This window comes from Melozone crissalis, unplaced genomic scaffold (assembly GCF_028551555.1).
Source record: "Melozone crissalis strain CALT ecotype California unplaced genomic scaffold, PUWL_Pcris_2 ptg000006l_1, whole genome shotgun sequence".
NCBI lineage: Eukaryota > Metazoa > Chordata > Aves > Passeriformes > Passerellidae > Melozone > Melozone crissalis.
Window position 1 is genome coordinate 35,882,497 of NW_026535784.1, and position 25,990 is coordinate 35,908,486.

The following is a 25,990-nucleotide window of genomic DNA, read 5'->3' on the forward strand; positions in this document are numbered from 1 at the left end:
TGCTCAGCTCTGCAATCTGACCTCATGCAACCTGGGGGGAGCACTGAGGAGCAAAGATTTACTCCACATAAGGGCAGGAGCTTCATGCCTTGGAGCTTGTTATCACTGGGGTGCCTTGCCACAATTAAAACCGAGGTAAATAAAAAAGGAAGAACCTAAGGGTGGGTAGAAAGAACAATGTGATGCTGATATTCCTGGTAAGATCCAGACAGTGCAGCTCACAAGAACTAGGTGTTTTTCAGTATTTCCTAAATATAAATCACATGCAGGTCACATTCTGCCCACTGCTAGATGATTGACAGAGTACTGGCTGAGAAAGTAGTTTTACATCTGTCCTTTCTAAAAAGACAGTGAATGTTTCTGATTCTAATGTGAATTTGAAAAGGAATTGCCAGAGAAATGAGCTTAGCATTCATTGTTCCATGTGACATTACCTTTGGAGGTTACACACCAGGATTAGTTCTTCTAACTAACACATTACAAAAGTGATACAGAACTCTCTGGAGGAGACCCCTTCAGCTTCTGAACATCATGTATAAAATGGCATCAGAATGCAGGGAATTTAAAGTCACTCCATTACTCAACAAAGGATGGTGTGGTATGCTTTAACTCTATTAGCATTTTATAATTTAAAATGCATTTGGTATTTAACTCTGACCAATGAACATGCAGAAAAGCCACAAAATAGCCACTTTAAAGGGAACAGGAGCAGGTAAGATAGAAGAGATAGCCAAGGACTACTAGGTGAGGACAACCTGAAAATAGAATTATAATAATGGAATTCCAGAAAAAGCAATCAAAAACCCCACCTTTTCTGGATAAAGCTGCTTCTTCTTAGAAAACTAACTGATATACCACAATTTGCCAGTGACATTTTCAAGTTCATAAAATGTTATATTATTACTACTACAGCCACAAAAGGGCATGAGAAGGCTGTATGGTGGAATTAATTGATCCTGAGCAATGGGTTTGGGTTTATCAACACCAACAATAAAATCCAAGCTCAACAGAGGCGAGGAACTCAATACCAAAAGCAGTCTCCAAAGAAGTAGGGACTGACTGCATCCAAGATTTATCGCTTGCTTGGTGCTCAGTTATGGATTTTGCATACATGGAGTGAATCTGTGGTAGCAGATAGCCCTTCATGCTCAGACTTTTTTTTTTTTCCTTTGATGTTTCTTTAACAAAAAAAGAAAAAACTTTACATAGAAACTGTTTTACAACATGTGACTAATAGCACATTGCTTAAGAGCTGTAATTCTATTAATGCATACCATAATAATTTCATTCTCATCTGAACAATTTTGTCCCTGTCCCAAAAGCTCATTTCTAAATGCAAGAAACACTTGATTCAATTACACTTACACTTGTTGGAGGTAAATATTTATTCCATTATTTACTTATCTAATACGAATTCCAGATTTCAACGAGATACACCTGCCAAACAGGGGGCAGGTAAAAAGTACCACACCTTACCTCTGTCACTGTCATACAAGTATGCAAACTTGGTCCACTGATAGTATTCAATCAAGCTAAGAAGAGCTCCCTTGAGGTCAGGTCGCATCTGAATGACAAAGGGATGTGTTCCATCTGTTGGGAAGCTGGGAGTTATGAAGGAGACATGAAGAGTCCCACAGAATGATGTTATGGTATTTACAGACTTCTTGTCATAGAATCCAAAAATAGCAAAGACTCCTCTTGAAAACTGGGAGCAGACTAGAAAGAAGAAAGACAGAAAATTAGCGGGAGAATTTATTTAAAAAATATTGAAAATTCCATAATGTATATATTTATGAGAAATGTATGCCTGAAAAGTACCTGATCACATAAATATCAGGCAGAAAAAGTAATACTCTGCTATGGAGATAATTTGTTAGCATTATCAATCAGTAATATAAAACCTGCACTAGAAAAAACAAAAAAAGAAAGTATCAGTGATGCACACTCCTAGATGATAAATGCAGAAATAAAACTCCCCAACTTACTCTTAAATTCAATTTATGTTGTAAAGAACAGTGATGACAGACATCAATGGCAGTTGCAATTCAAAAAATGAGACATTATGACCACACATAGCATTATGGAAATAGATAATATTTTGTCATGTTAAAAATAAACTGTCTCTGAGGTCAAGACTCACTGAGCTTTGTACAAAATACTTTAAATAACTTTCCATTTGTGAAAATGCAAAGCCAAAACTGAACCCCAATCTATCAAGAGCAGTAAGAAGTCCATTTGCCTTAAAGCCCTGCTGTATCAAAGCATTATTTTAATCCCTGCTTTGTAGGACTCAGCAAAAGCTGGTCCTTCTGGCTGACACTTGCGGTCATGTTGCAGGAAGAATAACCTCATAGGTGTAAATATCATGCTGATCGTTCACTTTTTATCTGGAGACAATTCAAGCCCGTTGATGAATGTGACTGACCACAACAGCCTGTGCAGAAGAGCTAGTTCTTTCTGGGCTATTCTTTTATTTGACACTGCAGGGCATACTAGTGCCTAAGTTCTAAAGCCAGGGTACAAGAAAGAAATATTAATCTCTGATTAATTCACGCTTATCACTTATGCATTCTTTGGTTTGCAGTCACCTTGAGCAAGACACATCCTTCCAGAGACACCTGACCTGCTTATAGATAGAAATCACAGTGTAATTGATGCTAATTTTGCCCAGCCATTTAGTACACTAATCCTTGACCATAATTCATATAAGGGCAAAAATAACTTGGTTTATTTTAGAATTTTCTAGATTTGAACTAATAATATATTTTTATCTTTCAAAGTTATTGTATCTTTATTTTTAAAATGGCGTTTCTTTTTTTAAAACAAATATTATCCCTTTATGCCTGTTACTACTCATTGCTATCTTCTTTCCAAGGCTTTGCCTATATCTATGCTACCACTCATCTCTCACGCCCTAATTATTCCTCTACTCCAATTAAAAGCACCTAAACAGGATGAGTGAAATTCTGAGTCTGCCAGTTTTAAGTTTTCACCGATTAACTTTAATTAGGTCAGAATTTTGCCTCAGGTGAGAAAATACAAGTGATTAAAAAACTTGATGAGTAACACCTCTTTATAAAAGGATGCTGCAGGTTTTACAGGGCTAAAGTACAAGATGGTCAAACCTTTTCCATTCTAACTACAAATCATTACAGAATCATAGAATTGTTTTGAGTGGAAAGACCTTTAAGATTAGAGTCCAACCATTAACTCAGCACTGCAAAGACTAAACCACGTCCCCCATTTCCTCTTCTGTTGTTTGTTATCTGAGAGCAGACCAGCTTCCACATTGCTACACCCTCCTTCCAGGCAGTTGTACAGAGTGATAAGGTCTTCCCTCCCCTGAGCCTCCTCTGCTCGACGCTAAGTAACCCCAGTTTCTCCAATTGGTCCTCACAAGACTTGTGCTCCAGACCCTTCCCCAGGTCCATTTCCCTTCTCTGGACATGTTCCAGCCCCTCAGTGTCTGAGCACAGGGGGACAATCCCTGCCCTGCTCCTGCTGGCCACACCATTGCTGATCCAGGCCAGGATCCATTGGCCTCCTTGGCCACCTGGGCACACACTGGCTCATGTTCAGCTGCTGTTGACCAGCACTTCCAGGTCCTTTTCCATGGGGCAGCTTTCCAGCTGCTCTTCCCCCAGCCTGTAATGCTGTGTAGGGTTGTTGAGAGCCAAGAGCAGGATCTGGCATTTGGCCTTGCTGAGCCTCACACAGTTGGCCTTGCTCATCAATCCAGCCTGTGCAGATCCCTCTGTGGAGCCTTCCAGCCCTCCAGCAGATCAACACTCCCACCCAGTTTGGTGTCCTCTGCAAACTGACCAAGGGTGCACTTGATCCTCTCGTCCAGATGGTTGATAAATACATCAAACAGGGCTGGCCTCAACACTGTGTCCTGGGAGACACCACTTGTGACTGGCTGCCAGCTGGATGGAACTCCATGCATCACTGCTCTCTGGGCCTGACCATCCAGCCAGCTTTTTACTCCTCCAAGCCATAAGCAGTCAGTTTCTCCAGGATAATGCTGTGGAAAATGGTGTCAAAGGCTTTACTGAAGCCAGGTAGACAAGATTCACAGCCTTTTCCTCACCCACCAAGAGGGTTGTCTTGCCATAGAAGGAGATCAGGCTGGATGAGGAGCCTTTCACAAATCTGAGCTGGCTGAGCCTGATCACCTGTTTGACCCACACATGCCTTGTGATAGCATTCAAGATGACCTTCCCCAGCACCAAGGTTTGTCTGACAGGAAAGGTTATCCTTCCAGCTCTTGTAGATGGTTGTCACCTTTGCTAATTCCCAGACAACAGGACCTCCACAGTCCTAGCAGACTTGATCAAGTGAACTGACCCAGGATCAAAAAAAACCCCAAAAATCAAAATTCTACTGATGACACCAGGCTTAGAGCCAGGTATTGATCTGCTGGCTTGCTGGTTGTTCTGTGTCTTTTCTGCACCTGGAAAGATAGAGGAAAATGCCACTTGTGCTCCTGATCCTCCAATCAGTTGTCCCAAGACCCTGAAATCTCTTGGTTGCTCTCAGAGAGACTTCAGGGACTTGGGACAGTCTTCAGGGACTTGCTCAGCCTTCTTGTTGCAACTTGATCACAGACTGAAAAAAATCAGTCAAGGATAATCAGTCAAAGGCAATATTCAGGGCAGGAAGGTGTCTCTTCATGTCTTAAACCCAAGCCCCAAGGAGGCAGGGCTGGTTGGCATAAGGTGCCTTCTGTTCCCTTCAGAGAGGACTCTCCTATGGAAATGACCCATCTTTTTCTTTATGGAAGCAGTTTTGATGCAGAGCATAGGCCAATCTCAGCAACACCTCCATGCTGGATGAACCAGTGTCCTTGCTATGGTTCAGTTTTCTTTGCAGAGCCTCAGACCTGTTATGGAGGGGCACCTGGGAAGGTGGGGCAGTCACAGAGGAGACACAGCAGCTACACCAGCAGGAACCCATCACCATTGCCCCCTATTCCTTAAGTCACTGTGTTCACCCAGACAGAGAGAGGAAAGGGAATTCTTTTTGTCATGAATCCAGTCTGCCTGTCCAGCCTGTGCTAAGGAAAGCAGGCAGCTTTTGGTCCCTCTCCCTCTCTCTCCCTGCTACTCCTCAAGCCACTCACCTCCCAGAGCTCTGTCACTGGGCACTGAGGAGCTCCCCTGCCCATGAACACCTCCCAGAGCTCTGCCACTGGGCACAGAGGCACTCCCCTGCCCATGAACACCTCCCAGAGCTCTGTCACTGGGCACAGAGGCACTCCCCTGCCCATGAACACCTCCCAGAGCTCTGTCACTGAGCACTGAGGCACTCCCCTGCCCAGGCACACCTCCCAGAGCTCTGCCACTGGGCACTGAGGTGCTCCCCTGCCCATGCGCACTCTCACAGGAGGGCTCCCTGCTGCTGGTCAGCGCTGCTAAGAGCAGGCTCCACGCTCCAGCCCAACACCTGTGTGACAGCATGTTCCCATGGGAGCCCTGTCTCTGGGCAGCTGTGTCATGTTGGACAAAGATTTCTGAAAAAGGCTGTGAATTTTCTGAATAGCTTTACTGTTTAAGTTACTGGAACTCCTTGTTCTATTCCACATCATTATGCTCTTGCTGAGGCAAAACCGACTCACTACCTCCCCACACACTCATGAATAATTGTTTCCCATGTGCAGCAAAGGCTAAATACCATCTGAACTTGCTACAATAAAGGAATTAATGCCTCATAACTCACCTTCAAAAATGCAAAGAAAAATAGAGCATCAGTTTACTTCTGGATTCCTGGATGAGAATCTTGCATAGGCTGTTACTTGTACACTACTGTGACCTTCTGAACTAAACCATTTTAATACTGTAAGTATTGTACTACTGTAATACTGTTAGCACTATAAGGTGACAGAGACAACAACTGTCTCATCAAAGGACCACTGAAAAATAAAAACGCTTTATGTCACTACTGCCAACACCTGGGATGCATTTCTCCTGTCACACTGCTTTTCTTCCATCATCAGATATTTTAGGCACAGGTGGAATAATGTTCCCTACAGCAGCCAACAACCAGAAAATTTGAAAACCATGGGTGATGCCTTCTCAGAATCATCCCCCACCCTCTCCTCACCTTCCTGACATGGAGACCTTTACCCTGACCCATGAGTTTTCTCACTTCTTCTCTTCCTATCTTCTCTGTATGCTGGGGACAGAGGGGAGACTGAGTGGTGTGAATGCTTTGCAGCTGGTAGGGTTAACCCATGACAGGGAAAAAGGTGTTATTCCCCCTTCCACCCACAGGACAGAGCTGTAAATACCACTGTCCCTCTTCAGTGACACACATGCACCCACTCTCTTCAGAAGGCAACTGCTATTCTTTCAAACTGAACATCCTCCCTGACAAGGCACAAAATCATACCACCTGTCATCACAACCTACTTAAATAAAGCACTCTTGAATTAACACAGTGAACAACTGTTTAATCTCTCCACCTGATAAATCATCGGTCCTTACACACATGCGTCTTCTTCTGGGGAAGGTTGGCAAAACTGGAATTTTGATCTCCTCTCCTGCACAAAGTGAAAGACAAGTAAAAAGTATCACCTCCAGTTGGGAAAGTCAAGGCACTGCAGTTCCAAATGCCTAGAGGAGCTGCAGTTTAAAAGCTGAATTACACACACACAGGGGTAAACAATCCCAACAAATGACATGGTAAAGGCAAAATCATTTTATATTCTTAAAATTATTACGAAACCTGCAAAATAGATACAATGTCTCATTTAATTCAACCAAGGCTACTCTAATGCGAGATGAAAATCTCTCTAACACAAATCTTCAAGTATGGACACAACTCACATCTGGGTCAGCCAAAAAAATCAGGATCAACTATAATCCAGGTAAAAATAAATTTTCATCAGCAGTGGTGGGTGTCGCAATGCCACACAGAAAAACCTCGGTGTTGTGCTTCTCTGTGTGAAATTTCACTAAAGGTAAGTGGGCAGGCACCTATGCTAGGTAATTAAAACACACTACAAATAAGCATTTAAACTTTGACAATTCTTGCAATTCTTTTGTCTTTTAGGTGCAGAAGGGAAAAGAAGGGATGGTGTTTCCAAATAAAATGGCGACCCAGCAGATAATGCAGAAACTGCAATTGTTTTTGGCAGGGTTCCCACTTCAGACTAAATCTACAGTCATGTTGCTATTGCTGGAAGACATTAGTTTTATAATGGTGAATCACAAGTTGTTCACAATTATTAGAGTAAAAAAAAAGTCATGATGATTAGGACTCATAAGCCATTGAAATATGAAAGATCTGTTTCATTAATGACATTAGAACCAACGGCCAGGATTCATTTGTTTCAAGCTCTCCTGTATGAAATGGGGTTTTTTTGGGTTTATGGGGTTCTTTTTAGAAACAGTCTATGGCTTACTTAGCAACAAGAGGGGCAGAAGATAGTAACCTCATTCTGGAACTCTTTTCTAAAGAGATTCTCCTAGAATGGCAAATAACTGTGAATTCCAAGAAACAGGGTAAATTAAGATTCTTGAGCAGGAACAATTACCAGAAGGTTTTGTTATGGTTAAGGTTTAAGTATTTTATATTTGAACTTCTTGTTCTACAAACATGGTCAGGCAGAAACCTAGCTTGCCTTTGTTTTTCAGAGCACTCAAAAGGTATCCTAGACTTTTGTTCCAAAAGCTAGGGGTCAGATTTGTTCAGTAACAAATTCAAGCTTAAGCCTGCAATGAGAAATATGTGCCCTGTCAGAGGGTGGCCAAAACTGCTTGCTCCATTCTCAAACTCTTCCATTGTTATCTACATCTGCTGCTTCTTACAACTCCTTTTTGCCACAACTTTCTCTCTTTCCCACTTTCCCCATTTCACTACTCTGGTTTGTCAATGAGCTCTATAAGCAGGATAACCTGATATTTACCACTGTGGTAATACCTGGTTCTTCAGAAACAATAAAATCCAGCACTTTACGCTCTTTGCCTCTCATCATACAGAACATTTTTCTGCAATGCAAATCATCCTAAACCCAAAGCTCAGGAAGTGCCAACTGAAGAGTACACTTGCAAATTACAAATACAAACATATTACAAAAATGCTAAGCTTTACACACTGAAGTGACTCCAGTGAAGGAATGACAGATTGTTTGTCTTCAGTTGAAGAAATGAATCATTAAATCACATAGAAACAGTTGGATTTGAATACATATGCTTAGAAACTCTTTCTGATTAAGTTCTTCTAAGCCAAGATTTTCTTCCTTCAGTACTCTTCAAAGGGAAAGTAATGAATCTAAAAATTGTTTACATTCAAACTGGAAAAAGGAAACTAGGAAAGTGCTAATTACTTACTGAAACAAATGTCCAATACTACCTGCTTACAGGTAAATTTCCAAACACTGGTATCATTACTCTTAACATATTTCTGAATTTTTATTTATAAGAAATTTGACACTTGATTTCTGTCCAAAGATGAAAATTTAAAATGATATAGTATTTGCCATTTGGTGCTTAGATGTCAAATGCTGTCCAGTATTAATGTGGCTTTATATATTATTTTATTGTAATACCTTGGTTTATTATTAGTGTTAGCAAAACTGTTTTAATATTAGCATAGGGAAATAAGTATTGGGTGCAATAATTAATCACACAATCATTCTCTTACTTCTACGAGAAAGAAACCATAGCATAAGTATAAAGAAAGAGTCAAGCACTGCCTCTCCAAAAGAGACCAAAACACAAAGGCAACACTCGTTGGTTTGAAAAGTTGATAGATGAGTCAGAAGTAGCCAGGAACAAGATGTAGAAACTGAATGCCCAGTTTACACAATCATTTCAGCTTCTGAAAGACCACATTTTGAATAAGCAGACAGTGAAAAGGAACAATAGATGGAACAAAAAATAAGCAGGAACCACAGAGAAAAGAAAGAATTCACATATGATTGAAACTGTATCAGAATATCATTGTGAAAATAACAACCAGTATAGATTGCTTCCAAAGCTATTACAAAAACTGCAGCACAGCAGACAGCATATTGCATACACTTTCCAAGACCAAATAAATTTTTTTCCGCTAATATTATAGATATAGTCTGCATGGTCTATTTTACCCATTCAGATTCGATGATTACCTCCTAGACATAAGCTTCCCCGCAGGAAGATTGAATAAGGCATAAGGAATCATCCAAGTCCATCCAGAGAGATATTTAAAACCATGAAAAAGTATGCTTTAAGCAGCACAACCTGAGATAGAAATCCTTTTTTCTAAAGGCCTTGGTAGGCTAACTGAAATTGGAAAGAAAACAGTTCCCAAAGGCTCAAAGAAGAGCATAATATCTGAAAGACAACAGGCCAAAGCTGCATGGTAGCATTCAATAAAACACAAGGCACAGAACCCAAACAAAGGCTGGCATTTTAAAATTCCAAGATACCCTTTACCAAAGCTGAGAGGCAATCAATGCCAATTAAAAAATCAATGGCAATCAGAACTAAAAATGTGCCATACTTCAGGATAACAAAACACTGAATTACACTGAAAATACCTTCCCTTTTATCTCTCCAAATTTTAATTCCAGCTCTGATAAACGTGGACTTTTATCTTATTTTAAGCATTTAAGAAAAGCTGCCCAAAATTATAGCCATTCAATACTGACCTAAAGCGTGTATTTTCCTGTTTGCAGACTGTTCACACACATATCTTATGGCTAAGAAAACCCCAAAACAAACTAGACCTCATTGGGGAAGGTGATCATTGAGCTCACACACAAAGAACAATGTGAAGATCATTGTTGAGGTAAATTTCTTCATTGCTCAAGTAAATACTTCAGCAGTGATCCTCCTCACCTGTACACTCAGCATTAATGCAGAAAATGTGACTTACAGCAACAAACAGTGAGTTCCCCATCCATCAGTCTGCAGCAGAACAGGGGGACTCAATTTTTCACAGAGCTGACCAAGGAAATTCCCACAGCCTTAAAGACTGAAAAAGGAAGAATTTAAATCCTGAGGCTGGAGTGTCTGTAGAGGACAATTCTGGCAGAGCAGATACAAAGGATTTTTTTTGCACCTTTCCTGGCAGAAATGCCATCTTCAGTTATTGCTACAACCTGAACTGTTTGCTCAGAGATTATGCAACTGAATGGAACTTTCCACACCTTGTTATTAACAAAAGCAGCTTTGATCATTTTGTAACATTAGACTCAAAACCTGGTTTGCTGCAGTAGAAAACAAGCTCAAAAGCCAGAGAGGACGATTAATCTATTTCAACCGGCCAATCATACTTCACACTGAGGAAAGAAACTGGGTGCCAACATGGGATATTTTAAGCAAGCACAAAAAAGCCTTCAAGAAGTTAGTAGCCATCTGTTAGGAAAGTACATGATGATAGGCACAGCTTCTCTATATGCTAATGCTGCAATAATGAAGGTGGTAAATAAACATCATGTTCACAATGAAACAACAGGTCAGAAAAACAGTCTGTTTCAATGACAGTTGCATTCAATTACATAGTGTTTGGCTGTGCACTGTAAAGCATTTGAAAATCTTTTTCATTGCTAGGACAATTACCATGATGCAAAGAAAATCATTACAAACACTGTTAGAAAGAATCATGCTAAAACTATTATGTTTTTACAAATCAAATAAGATTCTTGGAATAAAATTAAAATGCAAGTCTCCTCATGAAAGAAAAAAAAAGTTCATATTCCAGAAAATTATTACACAATTCTTTAATGTTACATCCTAGTGTATTTGTCCAAATCTCCATTTTCTCCAGCTGAAGGAGATATAATGTTTCCTGAACCCCAAATATAGCAACCTGGGAACACTATTAAGCAACAGAAATATAACTTCATCTTGTCTCCAAAATCCAAAAGATATTCTTCAGGAAGTTTCTCTCCCCTGCCTCCCTTTTTTTCTCTCCTCCTCCCACCCAAATAAAAACCACTCTGTTTCCATTTGATGACAAAAACTTTAAGTCAATCAATTTCCTTCAAATCTAAGGACTCACTTTGCAAATATGCCTGGCTGGCTTTCTGACTTTGTTTCTACTTTTCCCAACAATTACAACCTTACGGTAATAGAGAATTTAGAGTGCAACAAAGTATTACCTCCTAGATGTAGAAGCAAACCTAAGAAAAGGCTACTGGCTTTTTGGAGCCACAGTGCAAGTCATGGAGAAGTCATCTATTTCAGGCTTGCTTTGTTCAATCAGCATAACTCTACTGAATTTAACAGAGCCAATATAATTTATCCCAACTAAAAATGTAATTCTCCATTTTTAGCATAACCATTTTCACACATATTTTCATACCAGAAATATTATATACAACAGAATACTCATCATCTCCTCTTCCCCTTAATCAGCATTGCTGGAAGCATCCCATTTCTACATTTCATTAAACTAATCATATTCCAGTTCCCAAGAAAATGTCATTGTGTAAAACTGTCTTTGAAAAATTGTAAAAGGATTTGGAAAGAGATAAAATTAACTTGGTAGGCAAAAGTACACCTTGTTAAAATGTTGACAGATTGGGATTCAATTTATCAACTTGTTTTTCTTTAATTGAGCTAAAAGGACCAACCATCACTCCTGAACACATGGTCTAACACCACCTAAAAGGAAGCATGGCTTCAGCACAAAGTTCCTCTGTTAGAAAGATGGGAATAGCTATGAGAAAAGGCTCTGAGGTTACCTCATAAGGATTAAAAAAAATAAAAATCTGGAACAAATCTTAAGGAAACTGCTGTAGGGAATAAGGAGGATTTCATGAGGCAGAAAAAGTACAGCAGAAGATATGAAAGTGATCTATTACTTCTGAAGAAGGCTCCATATTCCATTTTTAAAGGAAGGAAATGTGATTTTACAACTGGCCACTACTGACCTGCCACACATCTTATTCTGAGGAAGTCAGTTTAGTCCTGTTTATTGCTGACATATCTCTGTCTGAAATGATGCAGCTGGGAGCATATTTCCCTTGCCCTGCCCATGCCTTGTCACTCCAGCATGGCCAGCACTGCAGCACACAGCTGTACTACAGCCTGTCACACCCAGCCCAGGCTCCCATCCCTCCAGACAGCTGAACCTGACTTGCAAGTAAATTAGCTAACTAAAAATTTTGGCATAACCCTGCTGAGAGGAATATCTCACACAAGCTCATGACTAAAATAACAGTAATAAAGACAATTTCCTATTCTGTCACAGGTCTAACAGCTTCTAGTACTCATAGGAATAATGATGGATCTCTGCCACCTGAAACAACTTCCACCCAGCATTGTTCCAGCCTAAACCACTGACCTACAGCAAAGGATGGCTTCATGTAGTTCTTTTGGGGACATTTTAGCAGTACTTCCAGCCACAGTCTAACCTGCAACATCTTGTGGGTTTATGGCACTCATTGGGATAATCAGCTGTAACCTAATTTGCCAGGCTTTATTTGTATTTAGAAATGGTCCAGTAGTCACATCCCACACCTTCCTATCTGCATGCCCTATTTTTCAATGACTGTAGAAGTAAGAGAAACATCATTTATTTGGGAAGTATTCAAAGAGCATTTAATAAACATTATTAGTAAAACAAATCAGAAAAGCAGGCAGATCCTCTTAATTAGGTCACTCTAGTGAACAGCTGTTTGTCCTGATTACATGACTTATTTAATTAAGAGAACTTATTGAATAATAAAGCAGCAAGGAGAGCTTTAAAATGATAAAGTAAAATGAGCACACATTGCAAACATATTATGAACATTCCTTGTCTCTCCTTTGTCCATTACTTTAATCTTCAATAACTTAATGTACTTCAAAATGCATTAAAAGTTTCAAACTTTTTTTGTTTTATTTAGGGCTGGCTGATTAACTCCTTAACAAAACTTGCAAAGATGTGATAGAACACATCATTACCAGTTACTTTACCAAAGCAATGATTCATCCTTGTGCCTCACTGCGACTGAGATTATACTCCCAGATTTTTTCTGACTGTGTTCAGATCTCACAGAAGTGGGGCCAATTAGTTTAATGACGTTTTACACTGTTTATCCTCTATGGTTTGCCTATATTACCTGAGCTAATTTGAGTACCTACATTGTACTGCATGCTATGTATAGACATGCATACACACTACATCAGACTAAAAATAAAATCATTTCTAGAGGAAACTTGTGCAACATCTAAATCAGCATGAAAAAACATTCCCACTCAGCACTGAAATAGTGTCAGAGTCACATTATCTGGGCCTTTAAGTCTCTATTGCAAAGCTCCTGCTATATTATGTATGTTCTCTCTACATATGAATTATGTATGTTCTAAATATATGTTTTGCAGAGGCTTACAGGAATACTAGATTTGGCTTTATAAAAATATCTCATTCATCCACCCTTACTGCCATTTCAGTGGCGAGCCCAAGTCACCACAATAAAAAAATCCTAAAACAACAACAACAAAACCCTCCCAAAAAACATACAAACAAACAAACAAACTCCCCCACAAAGCAAAAGAGATTTTATGGCCTTACAGTTACAAAACACACTTCTTCCTTTAGCTGAGCAAAGCCTATCTTAATGTCAGGGAACTCTACGACGTACATATAAGATCAGTAACTCCTTTTTGGAAAATGAGGTTTTCACCACATGCTCTTACGCTTTAAAACTTTACCAAAATTTACAAGAGACAAATAAACATTAAAATATCTACCACACTATTTGGTACATCTCCTCTAATAAAGCAAATAAACTTTTCAACTTCCCCTGCAAATAGTTTAAATTTACCTTGCTTATTAAGAGCTTCTAAGCACATATTAAGTAAAAAAATTGTATTTTTCCAGGTACATTGACATCACAGAAATGAAAATTCACTTCCCCTTTGTATCAAATATGAGAAAGAAATATTTAATACAGAGTCCTTCCAGAAAATGTTGGTTCACGGAGACACATCAACTTCAAGCAGCTAGTGATAAGCCCTCTAGAAAAAGATTACTGACACTAGAAAGCAAGTATTACCACCTGCACTGCACATCAAAGATCAGACTAAGGACCTGGTTTGAATGCTCCAGCCACCTGGAGACTGACTCAGCACATACTGCTCTCTGTACCTTCACACTGGGCCTTTCACCACGAGTTTGGTAGCAAGCAGTGCACTGCCCTCAGAGCACATGTGCAGAATGGAGAGTTGCTATTGAAAATTGAATATATTGGTTTCAGGGGTTTTACCTCGGGCTGACTTTAGGTTATCCCTATGGATTAAATGCCCACTAGCAGTTTGATTGCATTAGTGGAATTTCAGAAACACATCCTCCAGTTCAGTTAATTCAAACAGAATGTGTTCCTTGAGCTCCTAAACCACCCCAGAATAAGAATAGTAGAATAAGAAACAAGCAGCAGAGCCAGGGCTGATTACGAAACTTCCTTGAAATATTCTACTCTTAATCCAAATTTAATTATTCAGGTGGAGACACCCATGTATTCCCATGGTATGAAAAACTTATTTCCATTTGAACCTAAGTAAAATTTGATGGGATAGCACTATAACTGGTTACTGTAGGCTGCATAAATTTAACGTCCCTTGAGTATTTCAGGTTGCTACTGACAACTTGCTAAAAAGGAGTTTACACCAAGAACAGAAGTATTAAGCTTCAAGTCTTCTTTAACTTCCTGTTCTTAAGATCTACTTGATTTTTCACAGTCACATATGTTCAGGTGGCACCAGCTTCCACAAATAAAAAAAATTAAAAACTCTTTAGCCATGTTGACATCTTGCATAGCCCTGTCATTAGCATCTGGCTCGGTGATTTGTTTTAATTCTAATTCATCAGAAAAAAACCCAAATGTGTCATTTCCCAAAGAAGTATTACCTCCCTTCTCTCCTGTTATTTTTAAAAACTCATGGCTTTAAAACAAGTGTCATGATTTGGGTGTCTGTTTCATGAAGTAAACACCAGGCACTGACAAAATACACTAAATCATGCTGGAGGTCTTGTAGACCAATTTGCTACACTTGCAAGTGGCTGCTTAAAATTTCTAGCACTAGCCAGCTGGAGTGGTTGCTGTGCACTGCAGGGAGAGTAGTCCAGTCTTGAAAAATTAGACTTCAGAGTTATAAAACACAATTAAGTTCCTACAGTTAAAAAATTTCTGTGACAGCTCTAACACTCTCCATTACTTTTGGAAAATCAGACCACAATTTCCATAGCTAAGAAACAATAGCTTGATCAATTGCTCAAGTTCAAGTGAAACAGCTAAGACTTTTTGATCTATCCTAATAATGAAGTAAAGAATATGCTTTTTAGTGTTTCCCCTACTTGACAGTCAGTAGCTGTTCCATATTCTGGGTGATATGGTCAGGGGAGTGCTGTATGCTTATTGGTTTAGCATTTTTTCCATAGTTTGACTAAGAAACAACATTTAGATTACTCTAAATGATGATTACTAAAAATGTTATTTATCTTTCTAAGTCACACTCCCTGCATTTAACTGAAATGTAACCTCCATTATGGCAACTTTGTTCAGGGTAATCTAGTACCTCACACTGTTTGCCTGGAATAATTAGTTTTTGCTCATACAGCATTCGAATGCTTCAGGCTTTTAAAATAACTTCTATAAATGCACCTGATCAGCATTGTAATGCAACAAAATACAGCATTTTGCAGCATATGGCACACAAAGCAGTGAAGGGCAAGCCCAGCCCTCAGCTGAGGCATGCCACCCAGCTTGTGCCACAGCACTTATTGAACCATATGGCTCGTCCTAGGTGGCAGGGCACCTCTAAAACACAGGTGTGTATTCTTTCACCTCAATTCATGACCCATGAGACAAAGCTGAACTCAGCTCTCCTCGTCCCATATTCAGCGTCACTTCTATTGTATAAATTTACATAGGGTTTACCACAATAAACAAACAGAAATTGTGCATAACATCTGCAAAATACTTAACTACATGGACTACTGTTTAAAAACATTTCCCTCTGGAGAACAAAGCCTAATCTAAAGCTCACTGACAGTTATATAAACCACAGAACAAGGATACATTTAAAAGAAAAATGTCTAGTGCCTGACCAACAGCAAATGGGTTCCCTGACTTCCTCTGAAACACAGGCATCAGCATGGAATCAAAATCTCATTTATTCTGGCCCAACTGTCAGTGAGGCAAACCTGAAAATTTTAGCATGCTGGCTCTCTCCAATCCAAGGTTCTTATTTCAGAACTGCTCTGCCTCTGACCCTCACCACTAATGCAGTCTTTCTCCCTTGCTTTCCACCTGATTGTAAGAAATCTGTTTCAAGAAGTCCTCTGAGCTCATTACTAGGCTTTGTCCCTAAAGGACCACAAATAGATAGGAAGGCTTCTGCATTCAAACACTGCCAGTTTGGCACCCTTCAATACTACATAAATCAAAAAAGGTTGAAACCCATAAGGACTTTTTTGCTGTTTGCTATATTAAGTCACACATTGATGATCACCTGGCTGAATTTATTACATAAAACAGTACTGGAATTTTCACCATTTCACCCCAGTTTTCTTTTTACTTTTCATTGAGCATACTTTTCTGGGGACACTGTGAAATGCCTTGCCTTGAAAGCTACAAGTGCCTCAGTTCACCCTCTAAGAAACATGATAAACAGCTCAAGTCAATTTCAGAATTGCCCTGAGCAGAGCTGATGTTCCAGTACCTGAAATTGCCATTGAAAATACTTGCAAGAATCACCATTTTATTATGCAAACATGTGAAATACAGTAGCAGCCTAATCTTATTCTTATTGGAGTCATTGGAAGTTTTGCTATTTACTGAAAAAGGAAACAGATCAAACACAAGAAGCTTAATAATCCAAGCTCACCCACCATTGTGCAAACAACACTTGATTAATTCAAGGCACCATTGGAACATACAGAATGGCTCTGTGCAGGAAAAAGTGAAGGCTCACTCTTCACAGGGGGAGGAAGGTTTCTGCCACAGAAACTCAGGGAATAACCCATCCTGCCCCAGTGTGCCAGTGCTGGGCAAAGAGCTGCACGAGGGTCTCTGTGCCCATGGCATTCCCAGGCTCAAAGCTCCCACCAGTGCCCACCTTACAAATCCCTCACCTGTACACAGGTAAATCCCACTGAGGATGCAGCTCTGCAGCCAGCTCACTGCAACAGTGACCCCATGCACCACCCTGGCAGGGCAGCTCTGCCCACAGCTAGCTTTGGTTTCAATGAATCCAGAACAAAGCTGCACTTTTATAGCCTTTGCCTCTGCTAAGGTATTTCAAGTAACAGTGAGAATAAATTTGTTTCGACAATGATAAATAATAGAGGGGAATAATGAACACTTTGCTGCTATCTTCTGTCAAATAAATGCTAGTCAAATGCTTCATTGACTCTTACTGCCCGAATGGTGGAGAAATTCTGAACCTTTACAAGACACCGTAACCATGTGTCTTAATTCATTTATATGCAGACCCTTTCTCTCAGCAGAACTTTTTTGTACTGTTAGCCCATGCTGCTGAACTGAATCCAGAACAAAAGGAGTGATATAGGAACTGTTTGCTTTTAATTTGAACAGTAATAAAAATGCAAATGAAATAAAAAACATTTCATAGCAGCATGAAGGTTTTATATGTAGCTAGCAAATCATAAATAGATGCATATTTACAGGGTTTAAAAAAATTGCAAGAATTGTAAACAAAACATATAGTTTAGTAAACTGCAAATTTAAATCACACAGTATCTTGAGAGAGGACACTAAAAAGATCAAAAGGAAGTAAAAAAAAAAAAGAGAAAACCAAAGGAAATCAGAAGTAAGGCACAATCTCTCCTCCTTTTCTCCTTAAAAGTATCTTACAGTGTTTTAAAAGTAATGTAAGTAGAAAACTGTGCCAAGAAACTGTAGAAAACTGTGCTATCTTATCATAAAAATCAAGTCATACAGTTTCATGACTATTAAACAGTTTGTTTTCATGACTACTAAATCTGTATGCAATGCGTAATATAAATGTATGTTCTGTATATTCAAAAAGAGACTACTTTTTATTTGTTTGCAATTACTTGGCTAAATATATATATTAAAATACTGCAGACATATCATCAATTATATAGTTGCCAATTGCAAAGGACACAAATATTCTGTGTGCTTAAAAATGTAAAATATTTTGGAGTGCTTTTGTTACTAGTTTAAAAGGTTAGAATATCCATAAAATATGCTAGCTAGGCACTTAAAATTAATGAATTATTTGCTGTAAGTAGGTCAAATTACATGAGCTTTCAAAAAGAAAAGGTATTTTATTCCACATGACAATTCTGAAGTAGATTAACACCATTTAGCACAGTATTGAACAGAGATGCCACAGAAAAGGTTAAGCAACACTGTTGATAGCAAAAGGCTTAACCTGCTTCACCCAAATATGGGAGAAAAATTACTATAAACATAATTATATAAACATAGCTATTCAGTGCTTTCCTTGAAAAATTCAAATGACAATAATGAAAGTAAAATTTGGAGCAAGCATGAGCTAAGTACCTTAAGCAAAGGGTATCTCAAGCATTAATTATATTTTAGGTAAAAATTGCGACTTGACCTGTGTTTATCACATCTACTCCATTAAAAAGCTTACTCTGTATTCCTTTTCAGGAATACCAACTCAGACTGTGAAACTCCATAAAAATGATGCTTTAAAGAATGATATACCTGAAGAATTGAATAATGGCTAATTTTCCTTTACTTTCAAGTTCTTTGTTTGCCCTTTTTAATTTTTTAAGTCCTTTTTATGGTGGCACTGCAGCAGGTGTTGAGTTGTAAGCTGTCCACATTGCCAACTTCTCAACTACATTCAGAAAACTTCCCAATAGTTTCATACACAAATCACAAGCAGTAGAGATGACTAAGACTACAAAAATCTTCTTATCCAGGTCACTGTCTGTCTTTGACCCACTCCTAACCAGACAACTCTCATCAGTCATGAGTGAGTCTCATGCTCAGGAGCTGTAAATGACCAAAAGTACACTGAAATTCTCCTTGGACTCTAGCATACAGGAATGAAGGAGGTTTAATTCACCTTCTTGGGCGGTTTTAAAATGCACATTATGACTTTAGCTAACCTTTGCTGAGTATTTCTGTGTAGACAGTCTCAGAGTTTCCATCACTGCAGAAGCAATGTCATTTAACCCACATTATCATCACTAGCTGCTAAGCTGCAGCTACTGCACAGTATCAGCAGCACATCTTACAGAGTGGGTTGTTGTGCTGAAAACCTCAGTAACATTCCAGAGAGAGGTATTTTGTGCAAGAAAAAAATCAACTCAAATATTTCAAATAATGGTTACAGCTGAATATAAAGGCTTTTAGATTTTTTTTTCTTTCTAGATGTATTACCAGCACAAACTGTACCAGAATTAATTTCACTTGATTATGACAGGACAACTCTACTGTGGATGCTCTTGCACTGCAGTGTTCCTTAAGAAACAAAGCCTTTGTTATAAAAAAAAAAAAAAAACAGCTGAAATAGTAGGCTTGATTTCAAACAGTTATAATATTAATTAGTGGACTAAAAGTTAAATCAATACAGCACAACATAGATCAAAGACAACTTGTGCACTAATGTTCTCACAGCAGACGGCATAAACCTCTGGTTTTGTGGGTTTTTTTCTACACCTTCAGATGTACCTTATACTTATCCCCACAGTATGAGAATTTATATGAAAAGATTGAATGACCTCATACAACTTTCTATAAATAAAAAAGAAGCCAGAAGAGAAAGGCAAAATTGTTAACTGTACATGGAAAGAGGGAGACAGATTAAACAATTATTACTAAAAAAATTATTTTCTATGAAAAGTAAAGGCAAAGACAAGAAAGAACACTGCAAAATCATCACTGGAAAAGTGAAATTTATCCAGCTAAAGTATTTTGTTGTACATCCCTTGCTGTTTTCCCATGCTAAAGAGCTTAACCATTGAAGGTGTCCCTTTTCTCTTTCTGTACTACAGCTAGAAAGAATGCTGTGTCATTGCTGACAAGCTGCTATTCTCAGAGGTGCCCAGCTGGAAGTCCTTTATAAACTGATTTTCTGCCTCAGTTTAATATGGCACAACCTCAGCCACTCTCAGTTTCAGCACCTGAAGCTGCCCAGCCCTACAGTTCCTTGCTCCTTGAATGGTGATGCTCCTTGGCAAATGGCATTTGGAAATGCCTGAGGCTGCACCATCAGCTGACACCAAATGAGTCCCACTGGCAGATTCACCAGACCAGAGAGATGGCAATGAGAGCACAAAGAAGAGCGTACAATCTGCTATTTTAGATTCTTAGGCAACACTGAAACCAGCAACAGTGCTAACACCTTAGAAATTATTAAAATTAACAGAAGTCCTCGTAGGGGTAATTCTTGCCAAAGACAAAGGCTTCCTTTTGTGTTCAAAGGGCTGGAATATTTATCTTTGGAAAATCAACTCATTTGCAAATGTAACTGCAGTAATGAGCCACAATTATTATAATTAACCATGTAACCTTTAGTGGGGATCCATCCTCATGATGCACATTTCAGTCTCAATTTACAAAAATGGAGACACTGTTGAATGGCCTCACTGAAAAAACATCCTGAATGCACCTGAATAGAATTAGGATCCAAAGGAGCAAGGCTTTCAGGAAAGCCTGACACACTGCCTGTGATGAGATCCCTCCTAATAGGTTCACTTAAGGTCCTGAATGCTCCATCCAAGTACTGGCAGATCAGTCAGAGGAGAAAAGCAATCTTTTTTTAATGGTCCTTTGGGAAGACAGTGAATTTGGTACTTTCTGGTATATTGTCCACATTCCAAGAAAGAGTATTAAACACTGAAAGGACCTATGGAAGAGGAAGTCATTCAGAATTATAGTCCAGTGCATGGCAGTCTCAGAAAGGAACCCATAAAAGCCCTTTAAATAAATCTCAGCACACAGGTTGGGAGCTGGCAGTGAATGCCATTTTTATTCCAAATCACAGCAAAATGCAGATCACAAAAAAGAGGCCATTAGGTCAGATATAAGCAGTATGAAACAGGAGAGAGCTGAGAGCATCAATCCTCTTAAGTGGTGTAAGAAATGTCAGTTTTCTCATTTACATTAGAAGAAATTTGCAATGAGTCTGTGAAAATTACAAATTAGTGAAAAGGAAAGGGAGAATGATGACTAGCCTGGAATAGTGTTTTTCTAACAGGGATTTTCAGAATATAAAGACTGTATCATCCTTTAAATCAAAGTAAGGTATTAAAATGACAGTAAGGAAACAGCATCAAATGCTAGGACTTAGGGCTGCACGCTTACGGATAGGAATGCCACTGATACACTGAGAAAACTGACACCAATGCAGCAACATTATACCAAAACCCAGAAATATCCACTGCTTCGCTCGCTGGCATTCCATTAATATGCACATAGCAGCTCTGCAACATTTCTACTGATCACCTTCTTGGCAAACCACTAGTTTCTTCAGTGCCAAGATTTTAGGTAGATGATTTTACAGATACAAATATATGCCCTTAAAGTGAAATAGATTCTGGAGAGAAATTTCTGTTGGAGATATTCAGTAATTCCATTTTCTAGACAGGCCAAATAAAAAGAAAATCCAGCTATAGAGATGTGTACTTGCTATTACAAAATACCTGCTGGCATCTGAAAATAAACTAGCAGAAAATCAGGATAAATGAGACTTGAGGCAAACAACCCTTTGAAGAGAATAATGATGTGATAAATAAAAACAACACATTTCCAGGCTATTGAGGTACTTCAAATGTAAGAAAAGGATTGAGAACAGAGGCTGAATTAATGGGGAAAGATTAAACGAATCCCAAGAAAAAAATGACCAAATATTCTGAAAGATATGATCAGCTGCCCTGTTTAGACCTAGAGGAAATCAATGACTGGTGATTTAGATGGATTATTAAAGAGATTTACAGGTGCACATTCTGCTCCTTTTTCACATGTCAACATCACAGGGTGAATTGTGACCATTGAGTCAAAATTATTTGGAATATATTTTTAGCTTAAGGAGAGAAGTACAGCAGCTGAAGTACCTATTACTGATGTGATGCCCAGGAACACAGACTTGACACACTTCATTCAAGTTCAATTACAAATAGCAATACTAAGACGATAGGACTGGTCTTCAAGTCACTCTCCTTGTTTTACAAACTGCCCTGATCCCTGTGAAACTTTTTCATTTTCTGAAAAGGAGGAAGAAAAATTAAATTTCCCTAAGACAGAATTATTATTGGTGAAGTTTAACATTTGGTTTTTTGAGTCCAAAACCACAACTTGAACTAGCAGGAATTACTGTATTTTAAGTTTCTGATCCTTTAAGACCATCTCAGTTTTATAAATGCCAACTTGCTATTGTCTAAAAAATATTCTGTTCCCCACAACAGATACACATAATTTAATCAAGCTTTCTGCAATAAACACCAGTGATACAAAATAGTAACAAATAGCAGGAAGAATTATTTCACCATTTAGGGAACCAACCTTCTCCCCTTCTTTTGGGGTAGCACAATCTGGTGGCTGAAGTAACAAACTTGAGAACATAAATCTCCTACTACTGACAAGTTGCTGACACAGGAACCACTCAGATCTGTGACTTTCTCCTTTACACTCATTAGTCAAGGTTAGTAGCATAAAATTTACTGGGTCAATTAAAGACTAATGCTACCTAGTCAGAGGTCTATGGAAGAAGACTATGAAATTTCCAAAAACAATCTGAGTTCCTCTTAGATAATATGAAGTTGAACCAGAATCTTGTTACTTGTAAGATATCCCTTAAACTTATTCCCTTATGTTCATAACTACTGCACAGCCACCAGTACAACCAGGAAAATATGAAAGTTACTGATGTCAGCAAGGGAAGGACTATAAAGAACTATTCCTATTAATCATAAAATAAGTAGTAACTTTATCATTAAAATGTAAGCCCTTTTAGTATCATCACCTGGAAATTTAGTATTAAATGGCAACAACAAATATACTTAAAATATGTATATGAATTTGCGCCTCCTTTAAAGCATATACGCCTGAAAAAACCCATCTTTTTCTACTTTTTGTGCATCTTAATAAGACTCTTCTCCCACACAGAGGACATACAGAAGTTAAATTTTCATTCTGCACCTATCCACCTTCTGGAACATAATGATTCTTGTCCAAAAGCAGTGTAATGCAGTAACAAACAGAACTGAGATGACCTAAGATTCTTGAATGGAGGTAGTCTATCTTTTCCTCATTTCCCTTTCCCTCTCATGCCAAAAAAAAAAAAAAAAAAAAAAAAAAAAAAAGTCTAAGTCCTAAAATAGCATTCTGGATCACAAGTATAAAGAAAAAAGAAAAGACAAGTGTTCTCTAATTGAAACTTACTTAAAACAATACATTGGTTCAAGGACCTAAATCATGCTGAAGAAAAATGACTTTGTTTTTTCCCCCTTTATAAAAATGCTCTGACATGCTTCTGTCTCTTTTTCCTGCCCATTTTATCTTATTATGTTTTTCCCAATCTTCAACTTTGTCTTTTTTCCTTACCCATAAGAAATTTCTGATCAATTGTTTTCCCTCACTCATTACAAAGGAAACTAATGTCAAAACAATTATTTTTTTTGTCAAACAGCACTCTTCTTTCCCATCAGCCCTTAGGAAATCTAGACTCATTTCCAGCTCTGCTGTACACAACACTGTGACCTTGAGTAAATAATTTAATCTCCCTTCAACCCTCTTTCGCACTGCATGTGAAAAGAGCAAGAAAGTTCTTCAGTCTCCCTCAAATACTTCAGTTCTGGGCTTTTTGGGCCAAGAACTGGCACTACAGAGCTGTAAAATGCCTAATACAATACCCCTGCAATACATTCAGGGACATCTAGACATAAAGCTAATGCAAATAAATGCAGATGATGCTCTGCAGTACAGGGTGGTTTTTAGTTAGCTGCTGAGGGGCTCTATCACAGCAGTTACCAAATGTACAGCCATCACCTTCAGTACCTTCTTACAGGCTTTTGGAACACTAAACAAAGCCATCTCAGATTAGCAATCTCATAGCATCAGATGCAAAAGAAATTTATGAAAAGGCTATGGAGTTCAAATCCCCCAAAACTACTGACAGATAAGACATCAGGTTAAATGCAATATTACAAGAACTGTTACTCTCTATCACCATCCTCAATACTCCCTTTGGCATGAGAGCATGATACCCTTGAGGAAAATAAAATAATCTGAAATGAATAGCGGGGCTTGAGAAAAAGCAGTGATTCACAATCAGATTGCAAGCCTTCTGCACACTGAATTACAGCGGCATGGGTTGCAATGGTGGGATTTATAGGAGATGATCATACACAACTTACATCTGACTGATAGCAGCTTGCATTCAAAGCCAGGATCTTCACCTTTGTAACTGAACTGTTTCATGCTATGCTGCAAATTGAGTGGCAGAGGCATTTCCCTTTCCATAGTCTTCCCCAAGGATTAATATTTAAACCATTTATTCCAGAGCATATATACTCTGTTCAGCTTGAGCATAATGTGAACTAAATATTTCAGAAAATAATTTAAAAGGAATAATTTAATGAAAAAAAAATCCCAAAAAATGCACAGAGAAAATAAAACCACAAAATAATGCCTCAAGAACCACTGAGGCTTGAAGACAAGTCCATTTCAAAAATCAGTTCATTTTTAAAGCCTAGTGGAACCTTGAAAAAAGGGTCAGTCTTCAAAGTATTGCAAGGCCTTTTGAAACCTACCAAACACTACTGTAAATGAAGGACTGATAGAAGAGAGCCCTCAAACTGCAGCTTGGTAGCAAGAAGCCACTTTTCAGTCCAATTTATGTTCCTTCTTGAGGGAAAATATTAAATCCCCAACTAGAATTACACACCAGTGGGACAGTTAAAACAGAACTCCAGAATAATGCAAACACTGCTGTTCGCATTCAGGGCTAAATTAGCAAAACAATCAATTTCTTATATCAAACATTCACATCTGTTAATGCTTCATGAGGTGAAAAACACAGCAAAGCAAACAGCACAAGAGTGCTCTTAAAATAGCCATGTATTTTTCTCCTAGAAAAACTATCATGTCTGTATCTTACACATGGATTGAACTTGGCAGCATGAGCATCAGAAACAGGCTCTGGGGTTTGTAATGCCACTCTAATGCACTGCTAGAAGTTAATATTAATAAGAATTCCAGAAAAGCATAGGAAAAACTGCACCCACTTTCCCTGAAGGATACATCACAGAACATTCAGAATATTTTGTCAGAAAAGTGCATGGAATATTCTTGATAGCCCAGCAACTGCATTTTTTTTCTTCATCATTTTAGTCAATTTTTTTAGAAACCAGCAAACATTAGAATTAATGCAACATAAAACCACAGACTATTGCAACCAGAGCAAAAGATTTTAGTATATTAATAGGAAAGCAATGTTACACCTTTCTCTGGAGATGTCCTTCTATTAAGCTAAATGCAAAGCAAGTCATTAACATTTGCTTTGCATTTTGTATATTCTTTAGCACAAAAGAAGTCATCTTTTGCAGTACAAAAACATGCATGTAGGAGCATATTGGTTCATATTATCAAAGAGCAAAGGCTAAGTCATACAAGGAGAATGGTAGGAAAGACACCTCTGACAGCTCTCTGAAGTCGTAATTCCTGGAGTGGAAGGCAGGAAATCTGGAACACTGGTGTGAACCCAAGCCTGTCCTTAATTCTGTCACACTGACAAGGCTTTCCCCTCTGGTTCTCCTATGCAAAGAGGAATTTCAAACTGATGCACTCCTAACGCATGCCCCATTCACTCCTGCCTGGGATGGACTGCTGACAGATCATCTGTTCTGCTGGGGGGATCTGCAAAATCACAGGAGCAAGACGTGAAGCAGATTGAAAGTCACCTACAATATGCCAGGCAAGACCCTGATGTCCCAAAATAGCGAATACAAGAGTGATACAGCAAACAAGATGGGCCCCTAATGCATTCCGCATCCCCACTGCCTCGGGCTGGGAAACTTCCATTCAAACAGCCATCCACCCTTCCCTTAGAAA

General features: G+C 38.6%; 1 protein-coding gene across 5 annotated transcripts in view; it reads right to left on the reverse strand.

Annotated features, from left to right (window-relative positions):
* The window catches only part of GRIA2 (glutamate ionotropic receptor AMPA type subunit 2), an 88,955-nt gene that overhangs the window by 46,652 nt on the left and 16,313 nt on the right, over positions 1-25,990 (reverse strand). For all 5 annotated transcript variants that reach the window (XM_054290436.1, XM_054290444.1, XM_054290470.1 and 2 more), the window contains exon 3: positions 1,477-1,716. In XM_054290436.1, the coding sequence (XP_054146411.1) occupies positions 1,477-1,716 (240 nt within the window). The remainder of the gene's footprint in view (positions 1-1,476; positions 1,717-25,990) is intronic.